This window comes from Gavialis gangeticus, unplaced genomic scaffold (assembly GCF_001723915.1).
Source record: "Gavialis gangeticus isolate Ggan-Ray unplaced genomic scaffold, GavGan_comp1, whole genome shotgun sequence".
NCBI lineage: Eukaryota > Metazoa > Chordata > Crocodylia > Gavialidae > Gavialis > Gavialis gangeticus.
Window position 1 is genome coordinate 67,133,767 of NW_017729025.1, and position 13,090 is coordinate 67,146,856.

At 38.3% G+C, this 13,090-nt stretch overlaps 1 protein-coding gene across 4 annotated transcripts in view; it reads left to right on the forward strand.

The window, feature by feature from the left end:
- The window catches only part of PRKD1 (protein kinase D1), a 363,742-nt gene extending 350,742 nt beyond the window's left edge, over positions 1-13,000 (forward strand). For all 4 annotated transcript variants that reach the window (XM_019518928.1, XM_019518930.1, XM_019518929.1 and 1 more), the window contains 2 exons: positions 8,893-8,978; positions 12,303-13,000. In XM_019518928.1, the coding sequence (XP_019374473.1) occupies positions 8,893-8,978; positions 12,303-12,521 (305 nt within the window). In that variant the 3' untranslated portion in view covers positions 12,522-13,000. The remainder of the gene's footprint in view (positions 1-8,892; positions 8,979-12,302) is intronic.
- Positions 13,001-13,090: the final 90 nt, after the last annotated feature.

Here is a 13,090-nt window from a genome sequence, read left to right on the forward strand (position 1 = left end):
CTATTCTGTGTGTGCATATGAAAAATAAATATATGATATGAAATGTTAAATAAAAATCCCTATTAATATAATATAGGGGAAGGGAGGGCAAAAAAAGAAAACCAAACTTTGGAAAGTTTTACCTTATAGTTCAGGTGGTTTGTTTTTTTAATGTTTTGTGGGGGTTTACATTATGATTGTAAGACAAGGGTTTTTTTTCCCTGCTGTGTTAAATACCAGGGGAATCTCGTTGTTTAATTAGGTAAATACAGTATGTAAAATAAGACACACTTGTGGTTTCTTCTGTAAAAACCAAACTTGGTTCCTCCTTCCATCCCCCAAAAATTAATACCTTGAATTTAGGTGTGTTGATTTTCAAGCCATGAGAGGTGCAACAACCCACGATTACAGCCCAGAACTTGCAAGTTTGAGCAGCAAAGTGTTCGTGGCACGACCATGTTGGATTCCAACAAAGCTGCAAATTCTGCTAAATACCTTGCCACAAGGACACGAAAAAGAACAGGAGAAAGTGCACATCTAGTAATCTTTGGGGGCATTGTTAATGCATCATATTCATAAGGGAAGACGGGGATAAGGTCATTCAATATCATGGGTTCATGGAGTTGATTCTGTGTTAGCACCTTTTTAGATAATTCAAGAATAAATTTAAAAGTAGTAGAGCAAATACCATCATTATCATACCCATCTTAGTTGGAAAACTATTGGAGAGGGCACCAATCTCACAATGCTGTATGCTAGATACTGTATTTGAATACTAAGTAATGATTAATTGTAAAATTGCTTTATCCATTGATGTTATAGCCAGTTTCTTCCATAATTTTAATCTGTGTATGGAGTCAACCACCTCTACCCTGCCTCCCGCCCCTTAAATGTGTGAAGGCTATATACAAAAGATTTTGTCTTTTTTACATATTTAGATCCTAAGTAGTGCTGCAACATCAAGAAATGGCCTATTCAGGAATAGCCTTCTCTAGGACCAGCCTGCTCTTCTCCCAAAATATTATTTTTTAAAAATCCATGCCTTAAAATGAAAAAGTAAATATCTCCCTAATTTTGGTAGGAATACACATAAAACTAATGGGTGATATTATCAAGGATCAGTCATCACTTTTTTTTTCTTTTAATATTGGGACTATTATATTATCATTTCAGTGCTTTGGATCAATGCCTTCTATATTATGTTAAATTTTTTCATCAAAGTTGGATACCGCTAGTCAGTTCCTGGAAGTTTTCAGGGGGAAGAAAATCAAAGCTGAGGGCCTTTCTGTTTCTGAGCAAGGATAAGAACTGCCATTATTAAGTCAGACCATAGGTCCATCTTGCTCATTATCTTGTTTCACACAGTGCCAAACAGTCAATGCGGGAAGAAAGAATGAACAGGATCTGACCAGGGTTTTTCCCTTGTTCGTCTCCCACTTGAAGCCTCCAGAACTTAGAGTATAGGAAGTTTTGATTCAGAAGCTGTACCTCTAACTCCCATATTCAATAGCTACTGATGCAACTTTCCTCCTAGAATTTGTCCAATCCCTTTTTGAATCTGGTTAAATTGTCAGCTTCCACAACATCTTGTGGCCATGAGTTCCACATTTTAATTACATGCTGTGTGAAAAACTGCTTCCTTCAGTTAGTTTTAAACTTATGACTTACAAGTTTCATTGTATGACCCCTAGCTCCTGAGAGACAGTAAATAATAAGTCCCCGTTTACCTTCTCTACACCATTTATCATGCTATCCCTCAAGCATCTCTTTTGAAAATTGAATAGGACTAGCCTCTTTAGTCTCTTCTCATATGGAAGCTCAGATGATCTTGAGAGTCAGAGGTGAAATAATGACCTGTCTGTAGCTTAACAGATAAAACTTCCTTTAGTGAGAATCCACCATTTTCTTCACTAGCTGACAGCAAGTTATTAAACCTTCATAGCATAGCATCCATGTCACCAGCACCTCTGGAAGATACAACCCTTAAGCCTCAATTAGTCTGTAGGATCACCTTTTAAAGAGTAATCTGGCCACTTGTTCAGGGAATTAATGGTACCACAAAAAGGGAAACCAAGGGGAAAATGTGTAATATTTTTGTGGTTGGTTTCCATCATACTTTGAACTGAATGCGTGTCAAAGTTAGAACCACACTGAGATCTGCAGCCAGCTCCCATGTGGTTCCTGGTCACCAACAATCAGGTGATCCAGGGCTACACTAGGGCTCAAGTCCCTTGGAGCCAGCTGATGATCAGCTGATTGTTGGCTGTCAGGGGCCACCCTGGGACCAGTTTAAACCCCAGTACAGTGCCAGAACCAGCTGACAATCCTCCGATAATTGGGCACCCAGCGTTTAACTTGCCATTGCAGGAAGGAGCCCAGGATTCTGATTTGGATTTGATGTACAGTCCCAAAATCATAAGTCCTACCATTCATGTATGGCATGCTAGGAGGTACTATTGTTTGGATTACAGATCAGCTCTTATCATGCCTTTAAATGAATGTCCATCAGTGCCCTGAGCTATGTTCATTCTCTAGCTTGTCCATTTGTTCCTGGCTGCAAATCTCCTGCTTCCTCTCTCTAACTGCCCAGTGGACCAACTTCAGATGGAGGGTTGGAAAAGCAATCGACTAATGCCTGAATAATGGCCCGCTGGTTCGAACACTAAGCTAGGAAATCAGACAGCAAGTTGAAAACTCCTCTGGGTGAATGTCAACTAGAACTCAAGGTCTCCCTTCTTGGTAACTGCTCAGGATTCACTCATTTAATACATGAGGTAAAACGCAAGAGACTTCTCCTCTGGTGTCTAACACATGCTAGTTAGGGATTTTTGGTAGGTAGAAAATGCTGAGACTTACATGCACTCAGTGTACACACAGAGCTGCATATCTGCCTGGCCAGTACTTAACCTGCTACACAGGCTCAGTAGCCCTGTTGATATTTATGCATCTATGCTGCATGGGTAATAGAATCGCAAATGGTGCATAAAGTGCTTTAAAATGCCACTTACGTGCCTAAATTGCTTTGCCATGTAAGGGAAAACAGAATTCCGTCTGCTGCGTCCTGTACCTTTTGACTTATCAAGTTTTTTCATTTGTGTACCTCACTTCTTAGTTTGGATCAGTGGATTCTATTATGAAGTACCCATTTTATGTTAAAAATAGAATTAATAAAGCAGTGATTAATAAAAGCAGACTATTTAAGGTGTTGTGTGTCTGTTATAAAAAGGACTGGTGATGAGGAGCAGCAACATGTTTTCTGTGTTTTTAATAGAAATCAAATTGGAATTAGAAGTACAGAGTTAATTTCTTACAGTCCGATTACACTGAAATTAATTGATTGTTCATGAAGTAGAGAGAATAATGTAGTGTTTGTTGCTCTCTCGCTTTTAGTTAATGTTTGGCCCTGCTCTGTAGATGTTCTTCCTAGTATTGCCAAGCAACAGCATACTGATTTGGAAACTGGAATGTAGAGGGTAGCAAAAAAATGTAGGAAAAAGAATAGCATTACAGCTGGAGTAATAACAATCACCAATTTTCTAAGCGTTTTTCTTCCGAGTCCTACCCTCACTTGCTTGTAACCATCTTAATTTTTCACCCTTTTGTTTGAAATTTCATTTGTATAGTATCTGATTACAGTGACTTACGGTTTGGAAAATCTTTGACTGAAAACAATTAAGTAATTTGAGCATTCAAAAAAGGGAAAATAGAATTTTCTCATTTAAAAAAATAGTTTAATAGTTTATAGAACAGAAATATTTGGAAAGAAATTTGGAGGGAAGCAGTTGTGAGAAAATATGCTTCTGAGTATTACAGGGGAAAGTGGTGTGATTTGACTGAATTATTTTTCTTTTTCATTTTGCACATTGTAGTACAATTTACATGTTAAGATTATTTAGCAGTATTTTGCATAAGTTTACACAATGAGGCCTATTTAAGAAGGACTGCACCATGATCTTGTCTGTCAGTCAAGACTATAACCTAGTTGCCATTCCTGAGTCAACACTCTCTCTTGCACGTTCAGCCACATCCAAATCTTGCCATTTCTTCTTGCAGAACTTCCATAAAATCTGGCCTTCCCTTTCCAAACCTACAGTTAAAAATTATCGAAGCCACAGTGGCTGAACTATTTCCTGGTTTCCCCCCCACCCCCTTTATATCCACTCATCAGCTTACTGCAACAATCAGTTCCCTGGGTCAACACTTGGGCATCATCTCCTCCCCATCCTTCTTCCCATTTACATCCAACCATTGGCTCCCCCTTCTCCACTACATCACACAGCCACTTACCTTTATTCATAAGAACTTTCACAGCCTAAAATCCCTTTCCACCTATCTCCTACGGGCTGTAGAGACACTAACTTCTGCCTCTATTCTGGCAATGACTCCAACCTTGATTGCCCATTTGTTACATTTTCTAGCAAACTGCTGTTTTTTTCTTATATTTTTTTTCACTCTCCATTAAAAAAGCTCCACAGTAAACATCTAGAAACAAGATTTTAAGGAGAAACAAAACCATATTCTCTGCAAAATGCCTACAAAAACACTTAATGATTAAATGGTTGATCTACTGTGATTTCCAGCATGCATCATTTACTTTTGCTGCATTGGTTATTTCTACATCATATTATTCTAAGCCTGTAAGCTCTTCAGGTCAGAGATCTGTTCAGTTTTTGCACAGAGCTTAGTATAATGGCCTTGTATGAAACTTCTAGGCCAACGATTCTCAACAAGTTTAGATGTAAGGCACCCTGTAGAAAATTTCAGCTCTTACTATTTTTCACTCTTATTTTTTACTATGGAAAAATAACACAGCAGTTCTTCTGTTGCAAAGAGCTTATATAGACTGGAACAGGTCACATGATTTTATGAATTACATTTGTACACCTACCAGTGCTAACATTGTGTGACATCCTGAACTGCCTCTGAAAGGATCTCATAGCACCTTGGTTGAGAATCATAGTCCTAGGCATTATTGAATACAAATTAAAAGGTAGGTTTAAGAGGGAAAACAGCAACAAAATGCAAAGATCCTGAAAGCCCAGCACACGACTCCCCCTTCCCCACCCCCATCCATCACAACTTTTCCACATCATTGGGAAAAGCCCAAACAGTATGCTTTCAAATTTGACAGCCTAAACACAAGCAACAGGCAAAGCACTAGGCAGGTTTTAGTAAATCACATATTTATTCTATTCATTTGTTTCTTGAAACAGGTCTGACAGTTTCTTCCACTCATAATTTTGTGCATTGCAATGGCCTATCTTCATCTGAAATTTATCCCAAAATGCTGAGGCTCTGAATCATCATAATATGCCCTTATATGCAGTTCAGTGCTTTCACTTATACAGTAACCCAGTTAACTTAAACTGCATAGTGGTGATGTAGTTTCTCTGGAATTTAAATTCAACATCCTTCTTTGCTATTTGCTGGCAACTAGTTGTTTGTGTTCTGTCTTAATTTACTTTAAAACTAGTTTCAGGCATCATGCAACAAGCTCTGGGCTTAATTTGGGCTTCCCTAGGGAATTTCACTACCTACTTAGTCTACTTGGTTGTACTGCAGAATTGTCACCCAGCTATAGCTCAGTTTTAAGTTTGCCAGACCTGGAAAATAATGTTTTGTATTCAAAAGTGTATGTCATTTTATCCTAACTATACAGTTGGTCCAAAAAAGTGTATTAGCAGAAATCTGTTGCCTCTTACATAATTTGTGGACAACCACAGCTATAACATCATTCTAACACTATCAGAATTTTTTTTAGCCGTTTTCTTAAGTTCTGATTTGAACCTCCGCAACCATCACATTCACATGGCCTGCAAGGGCTTTTTCTCATTTATCTATAAGTTACAAAAACTAACTTGTAATGAATATTCCCCCAGGTCTCTACTCTTGTGTCTGAGTTTATTTAGTCCAGCATAGTCTCATTATCTCAACCCTGTATGTTCAAGATCCTGTGTGTGTAACATGCAACATAAGTCATTAGATGATTCTCTGCATGCTTCAATTCTTCTATATGGATTTCTTAAAATTTATGAAATTGTCAGATTCTATACATTTTTTAGGCAAAATCTTTTAGGACCATTTTTACCTCCCAATAAGCCAATGTGAAATGTTAGCGCATGCTTTCCTTTTTGATTAGCTGCTTAATACCTGCCTTCACAATTATGGCATTTTGGCAGAAATCCTGCGGTTTTTTCCATGCATTAAATTTGACCCTGGTGCTCTGGTAGTGGAGAATAGTTTTAAAGTCAGGAATAAACATTGCAGTTGCTTGCAATAATGTATTTACACAGGCCAGTTTCAGCATAATGTTAATAGAAACTCTGTTTCACGCATTAATGAATAAGTCACATGAATGAACATCAAGTACAAGAAGGTCAAATTCATGTTACAGCTCAAAGATATGCATTAGATCCTGTTCCATCAGTAAATATTTAACTTTTCTATACTTACAAGCATTTGTCTCCATAATTATACCAATATCTTGATATATATTATCAATATACTATGTTAGGTACATAAAGAAAGCCATTTAGTCAAGGCACCCCAACATTGTTTTTTGTTCATTCATTTGTCAGTATAGCATGAAAGAACAAGTTATACTGGAAAAAAAACACTCCGCTAGTATAACTGGGTCTACAGTAGATCTTTTGTGTAGTTTTGTTGATGACAAGGTGTGGAAAAGATCACATCCTTGATCGAGAGACCTGTGCTGGCCAAACTTTCAAGTACATATGAAGCCACATCACAAGTTCTGTTTTACTGGCATCAGGTTGGTCTCTTACAAGGGGCCAGAAATAAGACAAATTAATATTATTTTGTAGTTTCAGGTTTTATTTCAGTGTTCCAAAACAAACTGTAAGTTAGTGGTAATCTTGCAGTGCTTTCCACAATATTGCAAACATAATTATTATACTTGTATAAAACCCAAACATTCTGTGCCCTGCAAAAAACTTGTCAGGCTTTTACAAATGTTTAAATATCTCAATTTAACTGGCAATAAATTCACTTCTGGTTAAAGAGAGAGTCCAGTCTAGACGTGCCTGCAGGCCCTCAGACAAAAGTTGACTTTCCTGCTTACTGCATTCACACATTTTACTCCAGTTCTTCACAACAAAAGAGGTGTGGTGTTATCTTAAGCTAATTAAATTCATTTGAGGAAGTTTCCACATGTTTGATAGGCTTTAGTTCAATATGCTACTTCATGTGAAAAAAATTCTCTTGCCTTCACTAGGACTGACCTCAATTAATGATGTAATATCCTGTAATAGCCAGGGACTGAACTCCACAACTCAAAGTCTCTTCCAGTTCTGTGCTCCTAAATAAGCACACCTTTCTTGCAAAGCTGCACATTCTCCTGAAATTTAAGACTATATATGAATCCATTTTAGAACCTATTGCTTCTATTGCTGGCTAACAGTCATATTCTTGAAAGCTGGAAGAAACTTGCTCATGTATTCTCTCAAGCAAGAGAGACTTGCTAAACCCTGTGCTGCACTCAGTGGCAGAGAGTATAGTGCTGCAAGTAGTCCACTTTGTTGAAGGAGTGGTTGGAAAAGGAGTATTATAACTTCCTAGCACTTTTTGCTAACCTGCTCCAAAGAAACATGCCTTAGCAACCTAGATTCCAATAACAAGAGCTTCTCCTTAGACCTCGGTTTTTATTTATAATTGTATACAATATGCTGATATAATTCCATGGAGTCATGTCACTGGTCTTTACAGAACTATTAATATGGTGGCCATCCACAGTATTCACCATTTTTTTTCCTGAAACAGCATGTTTCTTTCTTCGAGGGGGAAGGAGGAGGGAGAGTGCTACTTGTGTTAGATGTATCCAGAGCTTTACGCTATTAGGAACCAAACAAAACCCTTCAGACTCTTTACCCCTTCTTTGTGACCCTATTGGGTGCATTGAAAAAGCCTGATGACTTTATCCCAACTACTTTCAAAGTGACTTATTAAATGTATCCTTACCTGTTGCCCATTGGCTGGTGAACCTCTCCCTGAAAGCATCTAAATTTTGCTTCACTTGTGAGCAATCAGTATCACTGGCCTGCTTCAGAAATACATTTTCAAAGATTTTTAAAGCAACTACTTAATGGACACCAGTCAGTGTCTCTAAAACATTAAACCCTTGAAAGAATAGCCAGAGTAGATGCCAAGCCTGGAAGAGTATTAATTTCAGTCCTGATTCAATTGAGCTGCATCTCCGTCAACCCATCATCAAGTGTGGATACTTCTTGGCAGCCACCTGAAGTGGGATCCATGCTGACACACAGTGGTTTACCAGAGGAGGATGTCTTCATGGGGCCTATATTCCCAAGTTTTGTATTTAAGTTTTCAGCTACGAGGTTTGGAATTGCAAGGAAATTGAGGGTGGTCTCCCCCATGTCACCCTTCATGGCCTCACACAAGGGTAAGAGTTGCAAGTTCATGTATCACCCCAAGTAACACTGCTAAATACAAGTGTCCGACATGTATAAGGTCTACACACACTGTGGAATCAACATTGACTGTTGCATCTCAAAGAGTTGAAGTTATTGTATGGTAAGTAGGAGTGATGTTGTAGACATGATGGCCCAGGAAATTTGAGAAGCATGAATTATTATGGGTGATATCTTCCATTAGACCAAGTGCATGGCTGGGATAGACTTAAGTTTTCTTATAGGCTTAACAAAACAAGTTCTTAAGAACAAAGTGCTACACTTGAAAGCTTATTTAAGTCTATCCCAGCCATGCAGATATTCAGTAAAAGATATTACCCATAAAAATCCTTTGTCTCATGTTTGGTAACTGCTCAGTCTTTGCAGTCTCAGTATCTGGTCCTTAATGGGGGGAAAGAAAAATGAATCATGCAGAGCTTGAAACAAGTATATTCAGCTGATGTGTTCGGAAATTACTTCTTTTCAGCTATTGATCTCATAAATAATTTGCTGCAAGTGAAAATGAGAAAACGCTACAGTGTGGACAAAACATTAAGCCACCCGTGGTTGCAGGTAACACTATCGATTTCATGCTTTCTCCTTTCTACATATATATATGTATATACACACACACACACATTCTGTATGTGCACATTGTATTTATATCTTTAAATAGAGTATGGGTAATTTTGTGCCTTGTAATTTTCTTAAGCTTTTCTCTCTGCACAAATTTACTTACAGAATTGTAATTTATAGTAGCAGAGCCTCATAATATGAAGATTTTGTTGCATTATCAAACTTGCTACTGTCCAATAGATGAACCAATGAGAAATACTATCACCAAAACAAAACAAAAAAAGATTAGATGAGTCAAACTAGCTAAAAATATATATTTTTTGCTATATAGGCTCCTTGATGGGGTTTTTTTTGGTTTGTTTTTAATCTTGAAAAAGAATTCTTGTAGTTGATAGAATGACATGGACTTCAATGCGATTTAGAGCAGGTCTAATTCACTTATTTGTAAAGGTTATAATTCAATAGCAGGTCTCCTGATAGTAATCATTTCCACTGTTTCTTCAATAAGAACACAATATTACTATAATTTTTTTCTCTCCAAATAAAGCAAGTTCTCCAAGTTTTAAAGCAGCTGTTCCCAAACAACTTTAAACAATCATTTTTCAGATTAAATCTGGCTTGAGTAGTGCATAGCCACTGAATTTTATCAAGTTTCATTTTAGGAGAAGGCAGAAGTAGCATAAAAGGCTAGCCCAAAATTTCAACAATTGTTATAGTACTACACAAGGTACTGAAGTCCTTCAGCTAGCACTTAAATCTGCATTCAGGGCCTGATTCAGGGAGATCCTGAAAACCCTTCCACAAGAGCTGTGCATATAGGAACAGGCTTCATGGATGAGGTGTTATAAAACTGATTGTATTGGCATATGTATTAGGAAGACCTGTTAGAGGGTGCGCCTTTAGATTCATAGAGTCAGAAGAGACCTCAGTGGGCCATCTAGTCTGACCCGCTGTCCCTGGCAGGCAAGATGTTTCTCTCAAAATTGTCACAAGTTACTTGTCATTAAGCCATGAGAATCTAAGACAAATTCCACATCTCCAAATAGTCAGGAGAACACTGTTCTTGTACCTATGTTATATATAAGGCTCAAGAGTTTTTTCTAATTCCCTCCCCCTTTCCTCCCCAGTATGGCATCCTGGCCTCCCAAAATACGAAGTGCCCACAGAGAAATATTTGCCTGTATCCTGCAATTGCCATGGACTTGGTGTTATCAATTATTAGCTCATGTCTGAATGACAAACTAAAAAAACAAAACAAAACAAAAAAATGACCACATATGAATTATTCCTTGGATTTTTAATCAATCCTTCAAATAATAGTATCAGTGATACTGAATCTGTCAAAAGTTTTTAATGGTTTATAAACTGTGCAGTTTTTCTACATCCCATTTTTCCTTTAAGCAGATCATAAAATATTTGTTTATCTGGCCTCAAGCAAATTTGTCCTTATTGGCAAAAGTGCTTCTTTTACCCTTATAAATATCTCCTAAACAAATATTAACATTTGTGTTATGGCTTAGCCAAGGAATGCTCAGTTTCTGAACTGATTTTTCTATCTTGTAATGCTCGTCTTCCCTTCATTTTGTGTGTTGTCTGTAAAGCTTTCCTGGCTTAAAATAACTTTTCCCAATGCCTATCAATTTTGATACAAATATAGCCCTCAAAAGTGCAGTATTTCAGTGTCTCCCATTGATTGATTAATGGTTTTTTATCTTCACATTTCCACTCTGACATAAAATAAGAAACTGATGCACAAATCAGATTGTCTCAGTGTTGCATAATCTCTGGTTAAGTTAGGAGCTGAATACAGACTGCTTGCATCCCAGTCTGATACTTAGCTCATCCTTTCTATCCTACAGTTCATTGTACAAAGAACTTTGGGCCTCTGTGCATGCCACAAAATTGGCCTTTAAAGCAGCTTAAATGCCCTTTTGCACCACTTTAATGGCATTGCTGTTTGCACTCTCGGCAGCGTATTCCACTTTAAATGACTTGGGTACGTAGCAGGATGAAACACCGCTGAGGTGTTTTAGTTTGCTACCTAGCAAAGTGCAACAGTGCACAGGGCACTGGAAGCCAACCTGCTTGGGGCTTGGCCAGCCCCATGCAACTCAGGGACTGTGGGGCCCAGCAGCAGCCCATGCAGGCAGGCTCCACTGAAAGGGGGAAAAAAATAAGTAGAGCGGTGATCTTGATCTTTTTTTTTCCCCCTCTCCCTGGAGCCTGCCTGCCTGCTTGAGCTGTGCAGGGGCCTGGCACTTCCCTTCATGGCTTGCAGTGCTTCCCTCCGTGTCTGTGGCATCCCCTGGGACTGCCCAGGCCAGGTGCCAGCAAGTGGGTACCATCTACCCCCCCCAGCTCAGGGACCACTCAGTCCGCTGACACCTTGCCCCCACCACCAAAGAGGCAGGTAAGGAGTGGGCCCCCCACCCTTGTGTGCATGCCGCAAGGGGTTAGCTCAGTTTAATTCTCCCTAAAGTGAAGCGGTGTTTTTAACATCTCCCCCCCCCATTTCAATTTAGGGAGAACTAAACCAAATTAAACCCCCCCGTGGTATGTACAAGCAGCCTTTAAGGCTAATTCAGAGTCCTAGGCAGCTACTCATCAGTGCTTCCTTAGGATCTAAATCCTGAAAACCTTTATGCTAAAACTGACACCCTGTCTTAGCACTAATTACTATACGCTAAGTTAATAGTGTACTCTGCAGTTGTTATAGAAAGCTAGAATGTAGATATGAGGTTTAAGAGGTGTTTTTCCTCATCAGCTGTATGCCTAGTGGGAAGGGGTATTGGCCTAAATTGCTAACCCCCCACCCTCCCTTTTGTTTTAATTCAGATAATGTAAATATCTGTAGCCTCCAGTGCATTCTTTGTAAGGCAGTGGTTTCCAGTCCTTTCTGGCTGATATGCAACAGTACTTAAGCAAGTAAATTGGTGACAACCAGTATCAGACTTTGCTCTCTCTGTTGGTATGAAGAAACATGTATATATGGAAAGTAACATTTCCTGTGATCATGAGTAACATTGAAGAGTCCACACCACCAAGTTGAGGACCACTTATATAAGCATAATACAGACAATTTATCACTCCCCCTCCCCTGCCAGGAAGTCTAACCAAAATAATTAACTAAAGAACCTTTTGCAAAAAAAATTAGTCTCTCTTAATACAGGCTAATTTTGTGTATTACTGATTATTCCAGAGAAATAAAAATGTAATCTCAAGGTATGGCATTTTAGAAGCAGAGCTAATTGCTAGTTCTCATATCATTAGAGGTTTTATTCAACCTAATACCACTTCTTTTGTTTGCTTATTTTTAATCAGGACTACCAAACCTGGCTGGATTTAAGAGAACTTGAATGTAAAATAGGGGAACGTTACATCACCCATGAAAGTGACGATTCACGGTGGGAACAGTATGCAGGGGAGCATGGCTTGCAGTATCCAGCACACCTTATCACGCCTAGCACGAACCACAATGAAAACACTGAGCCAGAGGAAACAGAGATGAAAGCCCTCAGTGAGCGTGTCAGCATCCTTTAAATTGCATCCCCTATAATCTGTCAAAACACTGTGGAATTAATAAATACATACGGTCAGGTTTAACATTTGCCTTGCAGAACTGCCATTATTTTCCATCAGATGGGAACAAAGCTGTTATACTGTTACCACTGTTGATGCATCTGAGTTGCCAAGACAAATCAACAGAAGCATTTTTATTTTGTGTGACCAACTGTGTTGTATTAACAAAAGTTCCTAGAAACACTAAACTTGTTATTGTGAATGATTCATGTTGTATTTAATGCATTAAAACCTGTCTCCACTGTGCCTTTGCAAACTAGTGTTTTTCTTATTTCAGCCTCATTTTGGTAAGAGAGAACCTTTCCATAAAGATCTCGTGTGTGCACCATTAGTATTGTAAATGTAAGCAAACTCTTGAAGAGTAGATTATTTACTGCTGTTCTGTGAACAACTTCTATTATTTGGATCAAGGTTATTTGATGTAGAAAAAATGCCAAGATTAAAAAAAAAAAAAAAAATACAAAAAAGCATGAAAATAGGAAATTCTATAATACTGTACAGTTCCAAATAAGATGCCCAGTCTGTGTGTA